This window comes from Cetorhinus maximus, chromosome 6 (genome assembly GCF_964194155.1).
Source record: "Cetorhinus maximus chromosome 6, sCetMax3.hap1.1, whole genome shotgun sequence".
Lineage (NCBI taxonomy): Eukaryota > Metazoa > Chordata > Chondrichthyes > Lamniformes > Cetorhinidae > Cetorhinus > Cetorhinus maximus.
Window position 1 is genome coordinate 78,466,129 of NC_135884.1, and position 22,698 is coordinate 78,488,826.

At 51.7% G+C, this 22,698-nt stretch overlaps 1 protein-coding gene across 5 annotated transcripts in view; it reads right to left on the reverse strand.

Annotated features, from left to right (window-relative positions):
- Positions 1-22,698, reverse strand: part of dnaaf1 (dynein axonemal assembly factor 1) — a 190,442-nt gene that overhangs the window by 167,408 nt on the left and 336 nt on the right. For 3 of the 5 annotated variants that reach the window (XM_078543905.1, XM_078543902.1, XM_078543907.1), the window contains exons 1-2: positions 5,756-6,439; positions 4,483-4,654 (exon numbers count right to left, since the gene is read on the reverse strand). In XM_078543905.1, the coding sequence (XP_078400031.1) occupies positions 4,483-4,654; positions 5,756-5,816 (233 nt within the window). In that variant the 5' untranslated portion in view covers positions 5,817-6,439. Of the gene's footprint in view, positions 1-4,482; positions 4,655-5,755; positions 6,440-22,698 lie in introns of those variants that run through there. The other 2 variants (XM_078543903.1, XM_078543904.1) reach the window with 2 other exon arrangements.

Sequence of the window (22,698 nt, forward strand, 5' to 3'; positions counted from 1 at the left end):
CAATGCGGCAAAGAGCAGTGGGAAACCAGGGGATTGGGAAGCCCACAAAGACCAACAGAGGACAACTAAAAAAGAAATAAGGAGGGAGAAGATTAAATATGAGGGTAAACTAGCCAGTAATAGAAAAGAAGATTGCAAGAGTTTTTTTTAGATATGTAAAGGGTAAGAGAGAGGCAAAAGTGGACATTGGGCCGCTGGAAAATGACGCTGGAGAAGTAGTAGTGGGGAACAAAGAAATGGCAGAGGAACTGAATAGGTACTTTGCGTTAGTCTTCACAGTGGAAGACACGAGTGAAATCCCCAAAGTTCAAGAGAGTCGGGGGGCAGAGGTGAGTATGGTGGCCATTACCAAGGAGAAGGTGCTAGGAAAACTGAAAGGTCTGAAGGTGGATAAATCATCTGGACCAGATGGATTACACCCCAGAGTTCTGAAGGAGATAGCTGAAGAGATAGTGGAGGCGTTAGTGGTGATCTTTCAGGAATCACTGGAGTCAGGGAGGGTCCCAGAGGACTGGAAAATCGCTAATGTAACCCCCCTGTTTCAGAAGGGATTGAGGCAAAAGGCGGGAAATTACAGGCCGATTAGCCTGGCCTCGGTCGTTGGTAAGATTTTAGAGTCCATTATTAAGGATGAGATTTCAGAATACTTGGAAGTGCATGGTAAAATCGGGCAAAGTCAGCATGGTTTCATCAAGGGGAAATCTGTTAGAATTCTTTGAGGAGGTAACGAGTAGGTTAGACAAAGGAGAGCCAATGGATGTTATCTACTTGGACTTCCAGAAGGCCTTTGACAAGGTGCCGCACAGGAGGCTACTCAGTAAGATAAGAGCCCATGGTGTTAGAGGCAAGGTACTAGCATGGATAGAAGATTGGCTGTCTAGCAGGAGGCAGAGAGTGGGGATAAGGGGGTCCTTCTCAGGAAGGCGGCCGGTGACTAGTGGAGTTCTGCAGGGGTCAGTGTTGGGACCACAACTTTTCACTTTATACATTAATGAGCTAGATGAAGGAACTGAGGGCATCCTGGCTAAGTTTGCAGATGATACAAAGATAGGTGGAGGGACAGGTAGTATTGCAGAGGCGAGGAGGCTGCAGAAGGATTTGGACAGGTTAGGAGAATGGGCAAAGAAGTGGCAGAATACAATGTGGGGAAGTGTGAGGTCATGCACTTTGGTAGGAAGAATAGAGGCATAGACTATTTTCTAAATGGGGAGAGAATTCAGAAACCTGGAGTGCAAAGGGACTTGGGAGTCCTCGTCCAGGATTCTCTTAAGGTTAACTTGCAGGTTGACGCGATAGTTAGGAAGGCAAATGCAATGTTGGCATTTATTTTGAGAGGACTAGAATATAAAAGCAGGGATGTGCTGCTGAGGCTTTATAAGGCTCTGGTCAGACCACATTTAGAATATTGTGAGTAATTTTGGGCCCCGTATCTCAGGAAGGATGTACTGGCCCTGGAGAGGGTCCAGAGGAGGTTCACGAGAATGATCCCAGGAATGAAAGGCTTAATATATGAGGAACATTTGAGGACTCTGGGTCTATACTCGAAGGAGTTTAGAAGGATGAGGGGGGATCAGATTGAAACTTACAGAATACTGAAAGGCCTGGATAGAGTGGACGTGGGGAAGATGTTTCCATTAGTAGGAGAGTCTAGGACCCGAGGGCACAGCCTCAGAGTAAAGGGAAGACCTTTTAGAACAGAGATGAGGAGAAACTTCTTTAGCCAGAGAGTGGTGAATCTATGGAATTCATTGCCATAGAAGGCTGTGGAGGCCAGGTCATTGAGTGTATTTAAGACCGAGATAGATAGGTTCTTGATTGGTAAGGGGATCAAAGGTTACGGGGAGAAGGCGGGAGAATGGGGTTGAGAAACTTATCAGCCATGATTGAATGGCGGAGCAGACTCGATGGGCCGAATGGCCTAATTTCTGCTCCTATGGTCTTAAATGGTCTCCCTTCTGCAGTGTAACAATTTTATGATTCTATGATTGGTGTCAATCGAAAGAAAAGGCATACAATGTGCGAAGACTTGAGGTAGGCCAGAAGATTGAGAAAATTTTAGAAACCAGCACATCAGTGCAAAAGATAAGGCTGAAGCACTTGCAACAATCTTCAGCCAGAAGTGGAGTGGATGATCCATCTCGGCCTCCTCCAGAGGTCTCCAGCATCACAAATACCAGTCTTCTGCCAATTCGATTCACTGCACGTGATATCAAGAAACAGCTAAAGAGATTGGATACGGCAAAGGCTATCGGCCCTGACAATATTCCAGAAATAGTACTGAAGACTTGTGATCCAGAACTTGCTGCGCCCTTAGCCAAGCTGTTCCAGTACAGCGACAACACTGGCATCTACCTAGCCATGTGGAAAATTGCCCAGGTATGTCGTGTACACAAAAAGCAGGACAAATCCAACCTGGCCAATTAACTCAATCAGTCTACTTTCAACCATCAGTAAAGCAATGGAAGGGGTCATCAACAATGCTATCAAGCAGCACTTGCTTAGCAATAACCTGCTCACTGACGCTCAGTTTGGGTTCTGCCAGGACCACTCAGCTCCTGACCTCATTACAGCCTTGACTCAAACATGAACAAAAGAGCTGAACTCCCAAGGTGAGGTGAGAGTGACTGCCCTTGACATCAAGGGAGCATTTGACCGAGTGTGATATCAAGGAGCCCTAGCAAAACTGGGGTCAATGGGAGTCAGAGGGGAAACCCTCCGCTAGTTAGAGTCATACCTAGCACAAAGGGAGTTGGTTGTTGGAGGTCAATCATCTCAGATCCAGGACATTACTGGAGGAGTTTTTCAGGGTAATGCTTCATCACTGACATTGAACAATAATTAAGGTCTCAGTAGATTGGAAAACTACCAATGTAACACCTCTATTTAAGAAAGGAGGGAGACAGAAAGCAGGAAACCAAAGGCCAGTTAGTCTAACAGCATCAGGAAAATGCTGGAATCTATTATGAAGGAAGCAGTAGCAGGGTATTTAGAATATTATAACATAATCTGACAGAGTCAACATGGTTTAATGCAAGGGAAATTGTGTTTGCCAAATTAGAGTTCTTTGAGGATGTAACAAGCTTAAGGAGTAGGGGGTGATACATTAACAAGGATAGAGAATTGGCCAATGAACAAGAAACAGATAGTTGGGATAAATGGGTCAGTTTCAATTAGCAGATTGCTTTGGCTATCTCTTTCAAAGAGCCAGCACAGACACAACTAGGAGTGCCACAGGGATCATTGCTGGAGCCTCAAATATTTACAATCTATATTAATGGCTTGGGTGAAAGGTATTGTAGCCAAATTTGCTGATGATATAAAGATATGTAAGAAAGCAAGTTTTGAGGAGGACAGAAAGAGTCTGCAAAGGGACACAGATAGGTTAAATGAGTGGGCGAAAACTGGGCAGATGGGATGTAATGTGGGAAAATGTGAGGTTGTCCAGTTTGGCAGGAAGAATAGAAAAGCAGAGTATTATGTAAATGGAGAGAGGCTGCAAAATGCTGCAGTACAGTGGCATCTCTGGGTGTCCTTGTACATGAGTCACAAAAAATCAGCATGCATGTACAGCAAGTAATTAGGAAGGCAAATGGAATGTTGGCCTTTATTGTAAGGGGGGGTTGGAGTATAAAATCAGGCAAGTCTTGTAGGGGAGTGTACAATGTTGGTCTCCTTACTTAAGGAGGGACATATTTCTTTTGGAAGCCGTTCAGAGAAGATTCACTAGGCTGATTACTGAGATGAAAGGGTTGTCTTGTGAGGAAAGGTGGAGCAGGTTGGGCCTATATCCATTTAATTTAGAAGAATGAGAATTGATCTTCTAGAAACATATTGAAATTATTGGGGACATGACAGTGTGGATCCTGAAAGAGTCTTTCCCCTTGTGGGGGAATCTAGAACTAGGGGGTGCCGTTTAAAAACTAGGGACCTCCTATTTAAGACGATGATGAGGAGGAATTTCTTCAGTCAGAAGGTCATGTGTCTTTTGAACTCTCTTCCCCAGAGAGCAGTGGAGGCTGGGTCACTGAAAACATTCAAGGTTGAGTTAGACAGATTTATGATCTACAGGGAGTCAAGGGTTATGGGGGACCAATATAAGGCCATATCAGATCAGCATGATCTTATTGAGTGGCAGAGCAGGCACAATGGGCTGAAAGGCCTACACCTGCTGCATCTGTTATGTTTTTATATAATTAGATAAATATTAAAATGAAAAAAAATCACAGGGCTATGGGGAAATAGCAGGGAAATGAGATTGCTTTGGATATCGCTTTCAAAGAGCCAGCACAGACACAATGGGCCTCCTTTTGAAGGGGATGATTTCATGACATAGTGAACAACACGGTCAATAATTAGCTAAAAATAGATGTCAAAAAGAACAATCAACAAGGCTTCTGAAGTTAAAGAATCCCTCCCCCAGTAAAGGACACCATTGGAGCAGGGAACAATAACAACTCAAGTTTAACAGGACAATCTCCTCACCTGGGTCCTGAGTCCTTCTTGGCTTTTCCCTGAGTTTTTCTGGAATTGAGTTCATGGATCTCCATGCTCTTAGTTGCTTCCTGTTCAGACCGCTGGTCACCTTTCTGAAGTTTACTTTCTCCTTCACTTCTCACAGCTTCTGTTTCTTCACTACAGGGGAGCTGCTCAGTTGCTGAAAGTACATTAGCACAAGGCTTACAGAGACTGGGCTTTGTGTAATTGCTCTCTCCCTACTCAAAACATGTGCTGATGCCTGAATGAAATGGGATGGACAATGTGTGCAGTGTGAATATTGCTAAGCAGGATGTGAGAGGTAACAGTGTTAATGTGAGAGGTAACAGTGTTAATGTGAGGGGCCATAGCATGTTCTACTGAGACGGGTGTGGATTATGACAGTGTTACTGAGAGGCATATGGGTTAAAACAGCAAACTTAACTAATTACTGAGAAAGGTCGGGGTAGGTCAGCAAGTGTTACTGCAGCATCAAATATTACTGAGAATGGAGGCAAGTATATCAGAGAGCATAACGGAGAGGTGCAGTGTTTATCTTGGAGCTTTACCAAGGTAGTTAAGGGGTACGTTTGGGTCTTTTACTGAGACGTATGGGACACGTCAGAAATCAACACAGTAATAAATATGACATCAACCAGACAACATTCCAAAGATGGGAGTGGGATATATTAGAGAATGTTACTGTGCACAGTTATGGCAAATGTTATATAGAGTTATTGTGATGGGTTACGGGGTGCATTGGAGTGTGTCCTGGGAAGGGAGTGGAATATAATATAGAATATCATTGTGAAGATAAGGGGTATATCAGCGTATGTTCCTATGAAGGGAATGGGATATATTAGATCAGTATTGTGCAAGAATATGGATCATATTTTAGCTATCAATTAGGTTTTTACAGCATTATTCCCAACATATGCAGGCTTGACTGTAATAGTGCTGTAAAGTTGAGATTTTCTGCAGCTCCTGGTAGCTCCACAACCGTCAGTTAATTCCCAATTCATGCCCCCAGCTGTATTTGTAAAAGATGTCTCCCTTTTGTTCAGAAACCCAGAAGAGCCAAGGCCCACAATACACACATGATAAAGGTTAAAGAAAGAGTGTCTATCCAGAATGTTCTGCCTACATCAGGATCGTCTCATTGAAATTAATGGGGTGAGAAATGGTGTCAATAGGAGACATCTGTACCCTCGACACAAGCTGCCACATAGCATCTGCTTCAACCCAAAGGTGTGACCATCACTTCTAACTGCCTCTTACTCACCCTGGTGATCCTCAGTCTCTGCTTGCACTGTCCCACCTCCCATTGCTGACGACATTAGCATCAAAATAAATTATCTGCAACTGAAACAGCAACATAAAAGGAATATTATGCTGTTTCTCAAAGAATATTTTATTGTGAAGTGTTACTTTTACCTTTAAAAGCAGTTTATCTGCTGCAACATAAAAAATTGAACTGATAAGCAGTTTCACTTTGATTTGCACACACCCCCTAAAAAACATCTTATTACAATCAGAGCACATGAGAGGGGCCACAATACAATATGGACAGCAGCAAGATAGCAGTGACAATGTGGGGGTACCATACAGACAATAACCATGAATACCAACACAGACCGATCATTTGTCCCCCTTCACCGTTAGGGCTGATGGCCTGAAGGTGCTGGGGATATGGTTCGGAGGAACCGGGGCATGCGTTAGAAACTGGAAGGAGCGAGTGTCTACGGTGGAAGGAAAACTGGGCATGTGGGAGCAACGCTCTCTCTCCATTGCGGGTAAGAACCCGGTCATCAGGTGTGAGGCACTCTCACTGTTGCTGTACGTAGCGCAGGTCTGGCCCATTCCACACTCCTGCGCGATGGCGATCACCCAAGCCATCTTTCGCTTTATCTGGAGGTTGAAAATGGATCGTGTCCGCAGGGACGCCATGTACAAGCCTCTAGATAAGAGGGGAAAAAATGTGCCCAACATCGCCCTCATCCTGATGGCCACCTTGTGTGCGGCTGCATTAAGCTGTACGTATACCCTCCGTACGCAAACACCAAGTGTCACTACGTGCTGAAGTTCTACCTGTCCCCGGTGTTGCGAAGGATTGGTCTAGCCACGCTGCCGCGGAACACTCCAAGTAGTTGGACCATGCCTTACCACCTGTCCCTCATGGAAAAATTTATGCAGAGAAACACCTTTGACCACAAGTCCATCAGGCAGTGGTCATCAGGTAACATCTTAGAGGCCCTGCGGGAAAAGGAGATGGAAGATCCTGTCGGATGGTTCCCCAAGCAGACTGTCAAAGTCATTTGGCAGAATGCCTCATTGCCAGAGCTTTCCAACAAGCACCAAGATGTAACTTGGCTGGTGGTGAGAAAGGCCCTCCCTGTCAGATCCTTCCAACATGCCAGGAGTCTCACATTGAATTGCACATTGCCCTCGAGATGGCTGTGGTGGGGACGAGACCGTTGTTCACCTCCTTATGGATTGTGCCTTTGCAAAGAAGGTCCGGAGAGAGATGCAGTGGTTTCTGTCGAGGTTCATCCTGAGCAGTTCTGTGACACAGGACTCTATGCTCTACGGGCTGTTCCCAGGGACACACACCGAGACAAACATCAACTGCAGCTGTAGGATCATCAACTCGGTGAAAGGCGCTCTTTGGTCTGCCCGAAACTTGTTGGTCTTCCAGTGCAAAGAGTTGTCCCCGACCGAGTGTTGCAGACTGGCACATTCCAAGGTCCAGGACTACGTGCTGAGGGACGCACTAAAGCTTAGGACAGGGGCCCGCAAAGGCGCAATGGGGAAAGGTCGCCGTCTAAGACCTTTCTGCCATAGTGCACCGAGGGGCTGGGAAAGGTATAGACCACTCGGGCTGTACGGCTCACAATGAATGTATGCATTGAATACTAATAGTATTATAATTGTATTGAAGCACCTCAGAGTGCAACATGATGTATGTTGATAACTCCAATACCATTGCACTGTCTGACTGTCTGTAATGACCATATTGAAATGACTGTAATATTCATTGATTGTACTGAAGCACCTTGTGATCCATGTGTAAAAGTTGAATCGGATTGCACTTTTTGTGATGGCGATTTAGAAATGTTTTGTAATGTTCTCCCAGATATTTTATGAATAAAGTATTTTTTCAACAAAAAAAATGAATACCAATACAATATAGGCAATCTGCCATGATGTAACACACAAAAGGCAATACACACATGGAGGGAAGATGGTGGCATAGTGGTAGCGTCACTGGGTTAGTAATCCAGGGGGCCAGGCTAATGCTCTGGGGACATGGATTCAAATCCTAGCATGGCAGCTGGTGGAATTTAAATTCAATTAATAGTTCTAATCTCAGTAATGATTGCAGTAAAAACCCATCCAGTTCACTAATGACTTTTATGGAAGAAAATCTGCTATTCTGGCCTACATGTGACTCCAAACCCAGAGCAATGTGGTTGATTCTTAATAATGCCCTCTGAAATGGCCTAGCAAGCCAAACAGATCAAGGTAAATTAGAATTGGGATACAAATGCTGGCCTTGCCAGCAATGCCGACATACAATGAAAAAATGAAGAAAGAAAAAATGCACCAATACCTCAAAGGCAATAGAGTTATATACACCAATACTACGAAAACAACATTCAGATACACCAATACTGCAGAGAGAGTAGTCAGGTACACCAATGCTGTAAAGACAATAGTTAGATACATCAATACTGCAAAGACAATAGAATCAGATACACCAAGACTGCAAAGACCACAGTCAGATCACCAATACTGCAGAGAGCAGTGAGATATACCAATACTGCAAAGGCACCAGTCAGGTACACCAATACTGCAAAGACAAGAGAGTTAAATACACCAATACTGCAAAGACAACAGTCAGCTCCACCTGTACTTCAAAAACAACAGTCAGATACACCAATACTGCAAAGAGAGCAGTGAGATACAACTATACTGCAAAGGCAATAACTAGAAACACCAATACTACAGAGAGAACAGCCAGATACACCAATAATGCAAAGAAAGCAGTCAGATACACCAGTACCATGACGACCACAGCCAGATACACCATGCTGCAAAGATAATAGAATTAAATACACCAATACTGCAAAGACAACAGTCAACTACACCAGTACTGCGAAACCAGTCAGATACACCAACAGTGCAAAGACAACAGTCAGATCACAATACTGAAGATAGAGCGGTAAGCTACATCAGTGTTACAAAGACAATAGTTAGATACATCAACACTGCAATGACAATAAAGTCAGATATACCCATACTGCAAAAACAACATTCAGATACATCAATACTGCAGAGAGAGCAGTGAGATACACCAATCCTGCAGAGAGGGGGCTGCTGCGGATACAATGAGCCAAATAGCCTCCTTCTGCACCGTAACAATTCTGTGTTTTTGTGATTCTGTCAGATACACCAATACTGCAAAGACAACTGTCAGATACACCAATATGCAGGGAGAGCAGTGAGATGCACCAAAACTGCAAAGAAAACAGTCAGGCACACCAATAATACAGAGAGAGCAGTGAGATACGCCAATACTGCAAAGACAATGATTAGATACACCAAATCTGCAAAGACAATAATTAGATAATCAATACTGCTAAGACAGTAGAATCAGATACACCAATACTGCAAAGAGATACACCAATATTGAAAAGACAACAGTCAGATACATCAACACTACAGAGAGAGTCATCAGATACACCAATACTGTGAAGACAACAGTCAGATCACCAATACTGCAAAGACAAGGGAGTTAAATACACCAACACTACAAAGACAACAGACCACCAATACTGCAAAGACAACAGTCAGATCCACCAATACTGCAAAGACAACAGTCAGATCACCAATACTGCAAAGACAAGGGAGTTAAATACACCAACACTACAAAGACAACAGACCACCAATACTGCAAAGACAACAGTCAGATCCACCAATACTGCAAAGACAACAGTCAGATCACCAATACTGCAAAGACAACAGTCAGATCACCAATACTGCAAAGACAACAGTCAGATCACCAATACTGCAAAGACAACAGTCAGATCACCAATACTGCAAAGACAACAGTCAGATCACCAATACTGCAAAGACAACAGTCAGATCACCAATACTGCAAAGACAACAGTCAGATCCACCAATACTGCAAAGACAACAGTCAGATCACCAATACTGCAAAGACAAGGGAGTTAAATACACCAACACTACAAAGACAACAGACCACCAATACTGCAAAGACAACAGTCAGATCCACCAATACTGCAAAGACAACAGTCAAATCACCAATACTGCAAAGACAACAGTCAGATCACCAATACTGCAAAGACAACAGTCAGATCACCAATACTGCAAAGACACAGTCAGATCACCAATACTGCAAAGACAACAGTCAGATCACCAATACTGCAAAGACAACAGGCAGATCACCAATGCTGCAAAGACAACAGGCAGATACACTAATACTACAGGGAGAGCATTGAGATGCACCAACACTGCAAACACAACAGTCAGATACACTAATACTGAAAAGACAACAGGCAGATACACCAATACTGCAAAGACAACAGAGTCAAATAGACCAAAACTGCAAAGGCAACAGTTTGATATACCAATACAGCAATGACAACAGAGTCAAATAGACCAATATTGCAAAGTCAAAAGTCAAATACACTAATACTGAAAGACTACAGTCAGATACATCAATACTGCAAAGAGAGCAGTGAGATACAACTATACTGCAAAGACAATAACTAGAAACATCAATACTGCAAAGAGAACAGTCAGTTATACCAATACTGCAAAGCGAAAAGTCAGATACATCAATAATGCAGAGAACAGTGAGATACACCAGTACCATGAAGACAACAGTCAGATACATCATACTACAAACACAACAGAATTAAATACACCAATACTGCAAAACCAAAAGTCACATACACCAATACTACAGACAGAGCAGTCAGATACACCAATACTGCAAAAGCAATTGCCAGATCACCAATACTGCAGAGTGGTGACATACACCAATTCTGAAAAGACAACAGTCAGATACACCAATGCTGCAAAGAGAGCAGTGAGATACAACTATACTGCAAAGACAATAACTAGAAACACCAATACTGCAGAGAGAACAGTCAGATACACCAATACTGCAAAGAGAGCAGATAACACCAGTACCATGAAGACAACAGCCAGATACACCATGCAAAGACAATAGAATTAAATACACCAATACTGCAAAGACAACAGTCAACGACACTAGTACTACAAAACCAACAGACAGATACACCAATACTGTAAAGACAACAGTCAGATCACCAATACGGAAGAGAGAGCAGTGAGATACATCAATGTTACAAAGACAATAGTTGGATACATCAACAGTGCAATGACAATAAAGTCAGATATACCAATACTGCAAAAACAACATTTAGATATATCAATACTGCAGAGAGAGCAGTGAGATACACAATCCTGCAGAGAGGGGGCCGGTGCGGATACAATGGGCCAAATGGCCTCCTTCGGTACCGTAACAATTCTGTGTTTTTGTGATTCTGTCAAATACACCAATACTGCAAAGACAACCTTCCCTCACTCCCTTTCTCTCACAACCTTCCCTCACTCACTCTCTCTCTCTCTCTCACCCTTTCCTAACTCCCTCACTCTCTCTCTCTCTCTCTTCCCTCACTCCCACTCTCTCTCTCTTTTCCCTTCCCTCTTACTGGCCCTTCCCTCTTACTGGCCCTTCCCTCACTCGCTCCCTCCCTTCCCTCGCTCCCTCACCTCACTCCCCTCACTCTGTCCCGTCTCTCAACCCCTCACCCTGTCCCTTCTCTCACTCTGTCCTTTATCTCACGTCATCTCAGTCCCTCCCTCACTCCCTCTCACTGTCCCTTCCCTCACTCCCTCTGACTGTCCCTTCCCTCACTCCCTCTGACTGTCCCTTCCCTCACTCCCTCTCAATGTCCCTTCCCTCACTCCGTCCGGTCCATCACTCCCTCACTCGGTCCCTTCCTTCATTCCTTCAATCTCTCCCTTCCCTCACCACCTCTCTTTCTCCCCTCCCTCACTCCCTCTCTCTGTCCCTTCCCTCACTCCCTCTCTCTGTCCCTTCCCTCACTCCCTCTCCAGGGCACTTCCCTCACTCCCTCTCCAGGGCACTTCCCTCTCTCTGGCTCTTCCCTCACTCCCTCAGTCTGGCGCTTCCCTCACTCCCTCTCCTTACTTCCTCTCTCTGGCCCTTCCCTTACTCCTTCAGTCTGGCACTTCCCTCACTCTGCCCCTTCCCTCACTCCCTCACTCTGTCCCTTCCCTCGGTCTTTCCCTTCCCTCACTCGGGCCCTTCCTCACTCCCTCAGTCGGTCTCTTCCCTCACCCTGTCCCCTCCCTGGTTTCCACACTCTCTCCCTTCCCTCACTCTGGCCCTTCCCTCACTCCCTTCTCCTCACTCCCTCACTCTGTCCCTTCCCTCACTCCTTCACTCTGTCCCTTCCCTCACTCCTTCAGTCTGTCCCTTCCCTCACTCCTTCACTCTGTCCCTTCTCCTCACTCCCTCACTCTGTCCCTTCCCTCACTCCCTCACTCTGTCCCTTCCCTCACTCCCTCACTCTGCCCCTCCCCTCACTCCCTCACTCTGTCCCTTCCCTCACTCTGTCCCTTCCCTCACTCTGTCTCTTCCCTCACTCCCTCACTCTGTCACTTCCCTCACTCCCTCACTCTGTCCCTTCCCTCACTCTGTCCCTTCCCTCACTCCCTCACTCTGTCCCTTCCCTCACTCCCTCACTCTGTCCCTTCCCTCACTCTCTCTCACTGTCCCTTCCCTCACTCCCTCTGACTGTCCCTTCCCTCACTCCCTCTCAATGTCCCTTCCATCACTCCGTCCGGTCCATCACTCCCTCACTCGGTCCCTTCCTTCATTCCTTCAATCTCTCCCTTCCCTCACCACCTCTCTTTCACCCCTCCTTCACTCCCTCTCTCTGTCCCTTCTCTCACTCCCTCTCCAGGGCACTTCCCTCACTCCCTCTTCAGGGCACTTCCCTCTCTCTGGCTCTTCCCTCACTCCCTCAGTCTGACGCTTCCCTCACTCCCTCTCCTTACTTCCTCTCTCTGGCCCTTCCCTTACTCCTTCAGTCTGGCACTTCCCTCACTCTGCCCCTTCCCTCACTCCCTCACTCTGTCCCTTCCCTTGGTCTTTCCCTTCCCTCACTCGGGCCCTTCCTCACTCCCTCAGTCGGTCTCTTCCCTCACCCTGTCCCCTCCCTGGTTTCCACACTCTGTCCCTTCCCTCACTCTGGCCCTTCCCTCACTCCCTTCTCCTCACTCCCACACTCTGTCCCATCCCTCACTCCCTCACTCTGTCCCTTCCCTCACTCCTTCACTCTGTCCCTTCCCTCACTCCTTCAGTCTGTCCCTTCCCTCACTCCTTCGCTCTGTCCCTTCCCTCACTCCTTCGCTCTGTCCCTTCCCTCACTCCTTCGCTCTGTCCCTTCCCTCACTCCCTCACTCTGTCCCTTCCCTCACTCCCTCACTCTGTCCCTTCCCTCACTCCCTCACTCTGTCCCTTCCCTCACTCCCTCACTCTGTCCCTTCCCTCACTCCCTCACTCTGTCCCTTCCCTCACTCCCTCACTCTGTCCCTTCCCTCACTCCCTCACTCTGTCCCTTCCCTCACTCTGTCCCTTCCCTCACTCTGTCCCTTCCCTCACTCTGTCCCTTCCCTCACTCTGTCCCTTCCCACTCCCTCACTCTGTCCCTTCCCTCACTCCCTCACTCTGTCCCTTCCCTCACTCCCTCACTCTGTCCCTTCCCTCACTCTGTCCCTTCCCTCACTCTGTCCCTTCCCTCACTCCCTCACTCTGTCCCTTCCCTCACTCCCTCACTCTGTCCCTTCCCTCACTCCCTCACTCTGTCCCTTCCCTCACTCTGTCCACTCCCTCGCTCCCTCACTCTGTCCCTTCCCTCGCTCCCTCACTCTGTCCCTTCCCTCGCTCCCTCACTCTGTCCCTTCCCTCGCTCCCTCACTCTGTCCCTTCCCTCGCTCCCTCACTCTGTCCCTTCCCTCACTCCCTCACTCTGTCCCTTCCCTCACTCCCTCACTCTGTCCCTTCCCTCACTCCCTCACTCTGTCCCTTCCCTCACTCCTTCACTCTGTCCCTTCCCTCACTCCTTCACTCTGTCACTTCCCTCACTCCCTCACTCAGTCCCTTCACTCACTCCCTCACTGTCCCTTCCCTCACTCTGTCCCTTCCCACTCCCTCACTCTGTCCCTTCCCTCACTCCCTCAATCTGTCCCTTCCCTCACTCCCTCACTCTGTCCCTTCCCTCACTCCCTCACTCTGTCCCTTCCCTCACTCCCTCACTCTGTCCCTTCCCTCACTCCCGCACTCTGTCCCTTCCCTCACTCCCTCACTCTGTCCCTTCCCTCACGCTGTCCCTTCCCTCACGCTGTCCCTTCCCTCACTCCCGCACTCTGTCCCTTGCCTCACTCCCGCACTCTGTCCCTTGCCTCACTCCCGCACTCTGTCCCTTGCCTCACTCCCGCACTCTGTCCCTTGCCTCACTCCCGCACTCTGTCCCTTGCCTCACTCCCGCACTCTGTCCCTTGCCTCACTCCCGCACTCTGTCCCTTGCCTCACTCCCGCACTCTGTCCCTTGCCTCACTCCCGCACTCTGTCCCTTGCCTCACTCCCGCACTCTGTCCCTTGCCTCACTCCCGCACTCTGTCCCTTGCCTCACTCCCGCACTCTGTCCCTTGCCTCACTCCCGCACTCTGTCCCTTGCCTCACTCCCGCACTCTGTCCCTTGCCTCACTCCCGCACTCTGTCCCTTGCCTCACTCCCGCACTCTGTCCCTTGCCTCACTCCCGCACTCTGTCCCTTGCCTCACTCCCGCACTCTGTCCCTTGCCTCACTCCCGCACTCTGTCCCTTGCCTCACTCCCGCACTCTGTCCCTTGCCTCACTCCCGCACTCTGTCCCTTGCCTCACTCCCGCACCCTGTCCCTTGCCTCACTCTGTCCCTTCCCTCACTCCCTCACTCTGCCCCTTCCCTCATTCACTCACTCTGTCCCTCCCTTCACCCCCTCACCCTGTCCCTCCCCTCACTCTGTCCCTTCCCTCACTCTGTCCCTTCCCTCACTCTGTCCCTTCCCTCACTCTGTCCCTCCCCTCACTCTGTCCCTCCCCTCACTCTGTCCCTTCCCTCACTCTGGCCCTTCCCTCACTTTGGCCCTTCCCTCACTCCCTCATTCTGTCCCTTCCCTCACTCTGTCCCTCCCCTCACTCCCTCACTCTGTCCCTTCCCTCACTCCCTCACTCTGTCCCTTCCCTCACTCCCTCACTCTGTCCCTTCCCTCACTCCCTCACTCTGTCCCTTCCCTCACTCCCTCACTCTGTCCCTTCCCTCACTCCCTCACTCTGTCCCTTCCCTCACTCCCTCACTCTGTCCCTTTCCTCACTCCTTCACACTGTGCCTTCCCTCACTCTGTCCCTTCCCTCGCTCCCTCACTCTGTCCCTTCCCTCGCTCCCTCACTCTGTCCCTTCCCTCACTCCCTCACTCTGTCCCTTCCCTCACTCCCTCACTCTGTCCCTTCCCTCACTCCCTCACTCTGTCCCTTTCCTCACTCCTTCACACTGTGCCTTCCCTCACTCTGTCCCTTCCCTCGCTCCCTCACTCTGTCCCTTCCCTCGCTCCCTCACTCTGTCCCTTCCCTCGCTCCCTCACTCTGTCCCTTCCATCGCTCCCTCACTCTGTCCCTTCCCTCGCTCCCTCACTCTGTCCCTTCCCTCACTCTGTCCCTTCCCTCACTCTGTCCCTTCCCTCACTCCCTCACTCTGTCCCTTCCCTCACTCCCTCACTCTGTCCCTTCCCTCACTCTGTCCACTCCCTCGCTCCCTCACTCTGTCCCTTCCCTCGCTCCCTCACTCTGTCCCTTCCCTCGCTCCCTCACTCTGTCCCTTCCCTCGCTCCCTCACTCTGTCCCTTCCCTCGCTCCCTCACTCTGTCCCTTCCCTCACTCCCTCACTCTGTCCCTTCCCTCACTCCCTCACTCTGTCCCTTCCCTCACTCCCTCACTCTGTCCCTTCCCTCACTCCTTCACTCTGTCCCTTCCCTCACTCCTTCACTCTGTCACTTCCCTCACTCCCTCACTCAGTCCCTTCACTCACTCCCTCACTGTCCCTTCCCTCACTCTGTCCCTTCCCACTCCCTCACTCTGTCCCTTCCCTCACTCCCTCAATCTGTCCCTTCCCTCACTCCCTCACTCTGTCCCTTCCCTCACTCCCTCACTCTGTCCCTTCCCTCACTCCCTCACTCTGTCCCTTCCCTCACTCCCGCACTCTGTCCCTTCCCTCACTCCCTCACTCTGTCCCTTCCCTCACTCTGTCCCTTCCCTCACGCTGTCCCTTCCCTCACTCCCGCACTCTGTCCCTTGCCTCACTCCCGCACTCTGTCCCTTGCCTCACTCCCGCACTCTGTCCCTTGCCTCACTCCCGCACTCTGTCCCTTGCCTCACTCCCGCACTCTGTCCCTTGCCTCACTCCCGCACTGTCCCTTGCCTCACTCCCGCACTCTGTCCCTTGCCTCACTCCCGCACTCTGTCCCTTGCCTCACTCCCGCACTCTGTCCCTTGCCTCACTCCCGCACTCTGTCCCTTGCCTCACTCCCGCACTCTGTCCCTTGCCTCACTCCCGCACTCTGTCCCTTGCCTCACTCCCGCACTCTGTCCCTTGCCTCACTCCCGCACTCTGTCCCTTGCCTCACTCCCGCACTCTGTCCCTTGCCTCACTCCCGCACTCTGTCCCTTGCCTCACTCCCGCACTCTGTCCCTTGCCTCACTCCCGCACTCTGTCCCTTGCCTCACTCCCGCACTCTGTCCCTTGCCTCACTCCCGCACTCTGTCCCTTGCCTCACTCCCGCACTCTGTCCCTTGCCTCACTCCCGCACTCTGTCCCTTGCCTCACTCCCGCACTCTGTCCCTTGCCTCACTCCCGCACTCTGTCCCTTGCCTCACTCCCGCACTCTGTCCCTTGCCTCACTCCCGCACTCTGTCCCTTGCCTCACTCCCGCACTCTGTCCCTTGCCTCACTCCCGCACTCTGTCCCTTGCCTCACTCCCGCACCCTGTCCCTTGCCTCACTCTGTCCCTTCCCTCACTCTGCCCCTTCCCTCACTCACTCACTCTGTCCCTCCCTTCACCCCCTCACCCTGTCCCTCCCCTCACTCTGTCCCTTCCCTCACTCTGTCCCTTCCCTCACTCTGTCCCTTCCCTCACTCTGTCCCTCCCCTCACTCTGTCCCTCCCCTCACTCTGTCCCTTCCCTCACTCTGGCCCTTCCCTCACTTTGGCCCTTCCCTCACTCCCTCATTCTGTCCCTTCCCTCACTCTGTCCCTCCCCTCACTCCCTCACTCTGTCCCTTCCCTCACTCCCTCACTCTGTCCCTTCCCTCACTCCCTCACTCTGTCCCTTCCCTCACTCCCTCACTCTGTCCCTTCCCTCACTCCCTCACTCTGTCCCTTCCCTCACTCCCTCACTCTGTCCCTTCCCTCACTCCCTCACTCTGTCCCTTTCCTCACTCCTTCACACTGTGCCTTCCCTCACTCTGTCCCTTCCCTCGCTCCCTCACTCTGTCCCTTCCCTCGCTCCCTCACTCTGTCCCTTCCCTCACTCCCTCACTCTGTCCCTTCCCTCACTCCCTCACTCTGTCCCTTCCCTCACTCCCTCACTCTGTCCCTTTCCTCACTCCTTCACACTGTGCCTTCCCTCACTCTGTCCCTTCCCTCGCTCCCTCACTCTGTCCCTTCCCTCGCTCCCTCACTCTGTCCCTTCCCTCGCTCCCTCACTCTGTCCCTTCCCTCGCTCCCTCACTCTGTCCCTTCCATCGCTCCCTCACTCTGTCCCTTCCCTCGCTCCCTCACTCTGTCCCTTCCCTCACTCTGTCCCTTCCCTCACTCTGTCCCTTCCCTCACTCCCTCACTCTGTCCCTTCCCTCACTCCCTCACTCTGTCCCTTCCCTCACTCTGTCCACTCCCTCGCTCCCTCACTCTGTCCCTTCCCTCGCTCCCTCACTCTGTCCCTTCCCTCGCTCCCTCACTCTGTCCCTTCCCTCAATCCCTCACTCTGTCCCTTTCCTCAATCCCTCACTCTGTCCCTTCCCTCAATCCCTCACTCTGTCCCTTCCCTCACTCCCTCACACTGTCCCTTCCCTCAATCCCTCACTGTCCCTTCCCTCAATCCCTCACTCTGTCCCTTCCCTCAATCCCTCACTCTGTCCCTTCCCTCAATCCCTCACTCTGTCCCTTCCCTCAATCCCTCACTCTGTCCCTTCCCTCAATCCCTCACTCTGTCCCTTCCCTCAATCCCTCACTCTGTCCCTTCCCTCAATCCCTCACTCTGTCCCTTCCCTCAATCCCTCACTCTGTCCCTTCCCTCAATCCCTCACTCTGTCCCTTCCCTCAATCCCTCACTCTGTCCCTTCCCTCAATCCCTCACTCTGTCCCTTCCCTCAATCCCTCACTCTGTCCCTTCCCTCAATCCCTCACTCTGTCCCTTCCCTCAATCCCTCACTCTGTCCCTTCCCTCAATCCCTCACCTTGTCCCTTCCCTCAATCCCTCACTCTGTCCCTTCCCTCAATCCCTCACTCTGTCCCTTCCCTCAATCCCTCACTCTGTCCCTTCCCTCAATCCCTCACTCTGTCCCTTCCCTCAATCCCTCACTCTGTCCCTTCCCTCAATCCCTCACCTTGTCCCTTCCCTCAATCCCTCACTCTGTCCCTTCCCTCAATCCCTCACTCTGTCCCTTCCCTCAATCCCTCACTCTGTCCCTTCCCTCAATCCCTCACTCTGTCCCTTCCCTCAATCCCTCACTCTGTCCCTTCCCTCACTCTGTCCCTTCCCTCATCTGTCCCTTCCCTCACTCTCTCACTCTGTCCCTTCCCTCACTCTCACTCTGTCCCTTCCCTCACTCCGTCCCTCCCCTCACTCCCTCACTCCGTCCCTTCCCTCACTCTGTCCCTTCCCTCACTCTGTCCCTTCCCTCACTCTCTCACTCTGTCCCTTCCCTCACTCTCTCACTCTGTCCCTTCCCTCACTCTCTCACTCTGTCCCTTCCCTCACTCTCTCACTCTGTCCCTTCCCTCACTCTCTCACTCTGTCCCTTCCCTCACTCTCTCACTCTGTCCCTTCCCTCACTCTCTCACTCTGTCCCTTCCCTCACTCTCTCACTCTGTCCCTTCCCTCACTCTGTCCCTTCCCTCACTCTCTCACTCTGTCCCTTCCCTCACTCTCTCACTCTGTCCCTTCCCTCACTCTCTCACTCCGTCCCTTCCCTCACTCCGTCCCTTCCCTCACTCCCTCACTCCGTCCCTTCCCTCACTCCCTCACTGTGTCCCTTCCCTCACTCCCTCACTCTGTCCCTTCCCTCACGCTGACCCTTCCCTCACTGACCCTTCCCTCACTCTGACCCTTCCCTCACTCTGACCCTTCCCTCACTCTGACCCTTCCCTCACTCTGACCCTTCCCTCACTCTGACCCTTCCCTCACTCTGACCCTTCCCTCACTCCCTCACTTTGACCCTTCCCTCACTCCCTCACTCTGACTCTTCCCTCACTCTGACCCTTCCCTCACTCCCTCACTCTGTTCCTCCCCTCACTCTGTCCCTTCCCTTGCTCACTCACTCTGTCCCTTCCCTCGCTCCCTCACTATGTCCCTTCCCTCGCTCCCTCACTCTGTCCCTTCCCTCGCTCCCTCACTCTGTCCCTTCCCTCGCTCCCTCACTCTGTCCCTTCCCTCGCTCCCTCACTCTGTCCCTTCCCTCGCTCCCTCACTCTGTCCCTTCCCTCGCTCCCTCACTCTGTCCCTTCCCTCAATCCCTCACTCTGTCCCTTCCCTCAATCCCTCACTCTGTCCCTTCCCTCAATCCCTCACTCTGTCCCTTCCCTCAATCCCTCACTCTGTCCCTTCCCTCAATCCCTCACTCTGTCCCTTCCCTCAATCCCTCACTCTGTCCCTTCCCTCAATCCCTCACTCTGTCCCTTCCCTCAATCCCTCACTCTGTCCCTTCCCTCAATCCCTCACTCTGTCCCTTCCCTCAATCCCTCACTCTGTCCCTTCCCTCAATCCCTCACTCTGTCCCTTCCCTCAATCCCTCACTCTGTCCCTTCCCTCAATCCCTCACTCTGTCCCTTCCCTCAATCCCTCACTCTGTCCCTTCCCTCAATCCCTCACTCTGTCCCTTCCCTCAATCCCTCACTCTGTCCCTTCCCTCAATCCCTCACTCTGTCCCTTCCCTCAATCCCTCACTCTGTCCCTTCCCTCAATCCCTCACTCTGTCCCTTCCCTCAATCCCTCACCTTGTCCCTTCCCTCAATCCCTCACTCTGTCCCTTCCCTCAATCCTTCACTCTGTCCCTTCCCTCAATCCCTCACTCTGTCCCTTCCCTCAATCCCTCACTCTGTCCCTTCCCTCAATCCCTCACTCTGTCCCTTCCCTCAATCCCTCACCTTGTCCCTTCCCTCAATCCCTCACTCTGTCCCTTCCCTCAATCCCTCACTCTGTCCCTTCCCTCAATCCCTCACTCTGTCCCTTCCCTCACTCTGTCCCTTCCCTCACTCTGTCCCTTCCCTCACTCTGTCCCTTCCCTCACTCTGTCCCTTCCCTCACTCTGTCCCTTCCCTCACTCTCTCACTCTGTCCCTTCCCTCACTCTCTCACTCTGTCCCTTCCCTCACTCTCACTCTGTCCCTTCCCTCACTCCGTCCCTCCCCTCACTCCGTCCCTTCCCTCACTCTGTCCCTTCCCTCACTCTGTCCCTTCCCTCACTCTCTCACTCTGTCCCTTCCCTCACTCTCTCACTCTGTCCCTTCCCTCACTCTCTCACTCTGTCCCTTCCCTCACTCTCTCACTCTGTCCCTTCCCTCACTCTCTCACTCTGTCCCTTCCCTCACTCTCTCACTCTGTCCCTTCCCTCACTCTCTCACTCTGTCCCTTCCCTCACTCTCTCACTCTGTCCCTTCCCTCACTCTCTCACTCTGTCCCTTCCCTCACTCTGTCCCTTCCCTCACTCTCTCACTCTGTCCCTTCCCTCACTCTCTCACTCTGTCCCTTCCCTCACTCTCTCACTCTGTCCCTTCCCTCACTCTCTCACTCTGTCCCTTCCCTCACTCTCTCACTCCGTCCCGTCCCTCACTCCCTCACTCCGTCCCTTCCCTCACTCCCTCACTCCGTCCCTTCCCTCACTCCCTCACTCTGTCCCTTCCCTCACTCCCTCACTCTGTCCCTTCCCTCACTCTGACCCTTCCCTCACTCTGACCCTTCCCTCACTGACCCTTCCCTCACTCTGACCCTTCCCTCACTCTGACCCTTCCCTCACTCTGACCCTTCCCTCACTCCCTCACTTTGACCCTTCCCTCACTCCCTCACTCTGTCCCTTCCCTCACTCTGACCCTTCCCTCACTTCCTCACTCTGTTCCTCCCCTCACTATGTCCCTTCCCTCGCTCCCTCACTCTGTCCCTTCCCTCACTCCCTCACTCTGTCCCTTCCCTCACTCCCTCTCTGTCCCTTCCCTCACTCCCTCACTCTGTCCCTTCCCTCACTCTGTCCCTTCCCTCACTCCCTCACTCTGTCCCTTCCCTCACTCTGTCCCTTCCCACTCCCTCACTCTGTCCCTTCCCTCACTCCCTCAATCTGTCCCTTCCCTCACTCCCTCACTCTGTCCCTTCCCTCACTCCCTCACTCCCTCACTCTGTCCCTTCCCTCACTCCCTCACTGTCCCTTCCCTCACTCTGTCCCTTCCCTCACTCTCTCACTCTGTCCCTTCCCTCACTCTCACTCTGTCCCTTCCCTCACTCTGTCCCTTCCCTCACTCCGTCCCTCCCCTCACTCCGTCCCTTCCCTCACTCTGTCCCTTCCCTCACTCTGTCCCTTCCCTCAATCTCTCACTCCGTCCCTTCCCTCACTCTCTCACTCCGTCCCTTCCCTCACTCCCTCACTCTGTCCCTTCCCTCACTCCCTCACTGTCCCTTCCCTCACTCTGTCCCTTCCCTCACTCTCTCACTCTGTCCCTTCCCTCACTCTCACTCTGTCCCTTCCCTCACTCTGTCCCTTCCCTCACTCTCTCACTCTGTCCCTTCCCTCACTCTCACTCTGTCCCTTCCCTCACTCTGTCCCTTCCCTCACTCTGTCCCTTCCCTCACTCCGTCCCTCCCCTCACTCCCTCACTCCGTCCCTTCCCTCACTCTGTCCCTTCCCTCACTCTGTCCCTTCCCTCACTCTCTCACTCCGTCCCTTCCCTCACTCTCTCACTCCGTCCCTTCCCTCACTCTCTCACTCCGTCCCTTCCCTCACTCTCTCACTCCGTCCCTTCCCTCACTCTCTCACTCCGTCCCTTCCCTCACTCTCTCACTCCGTCCCTTCCCTCACTCTCTCACTCCGTCCCTTCCCTCACTCTCTCACTCCGTCCCTTCCCTCACTCTCTCACTCCGTCCCTTCCCTCACTCTCTCACTCCGTCCCTTCCCTCACTCTCTCACTCCGTCCCTTCCCTCACTCTCTCACTCCGTCCCTTCCCTCACTCTCTCACTCCGTCCCTTCCCTCACTCTCTCACTCCGTCCCTTCCCTCACTCTCTCACTCCGTCCCTTCCCTCACTCTCTCACTCCGTCCCTTCCCTCACTCTCTCACTCCGTCCCTTCCCTCACTCTCTCACTCCGTCCCTTCCCTCACTCTCTCACTCCGTCCCTTCCCTCACTCTCTCACTCCGTCCCTTCCCTCACTCTCTCACTCCGTCCCTTCCCTCACTCTCTCACTCCGTCCCTTCCCTCACTCTCTCACTCCGTCCCTTCCCTCACTCTCTCACTCCGTCCCTTCCCTCACTCTCTCACTCCGTCCCTTCCCTCACTCCCTCACTCCGTCCCTTCCCTCACTCTGACCCTTCCCTCACTCTGACCCTTCCCTCACTCTGACCCTTCCCTCACTCCCTCACTTTGACCCTTCCCTCACTCCCTCACTTTGACCCTTCCCTCACTCCCTCACTCTGACCCTTCCCTCACTCCCTCACTCTGTTCCTCCCCTCACTCTGTCCCTTCCCTTGCTCACTCACTCTGTCCCTTCCCTCGCTCCCTCACTATGTCCCTTCCCTCGCTCCCTCACTCTGCCCCTTCCCTCGCTCCCTCACTCTGTCCCCTCCCTCACT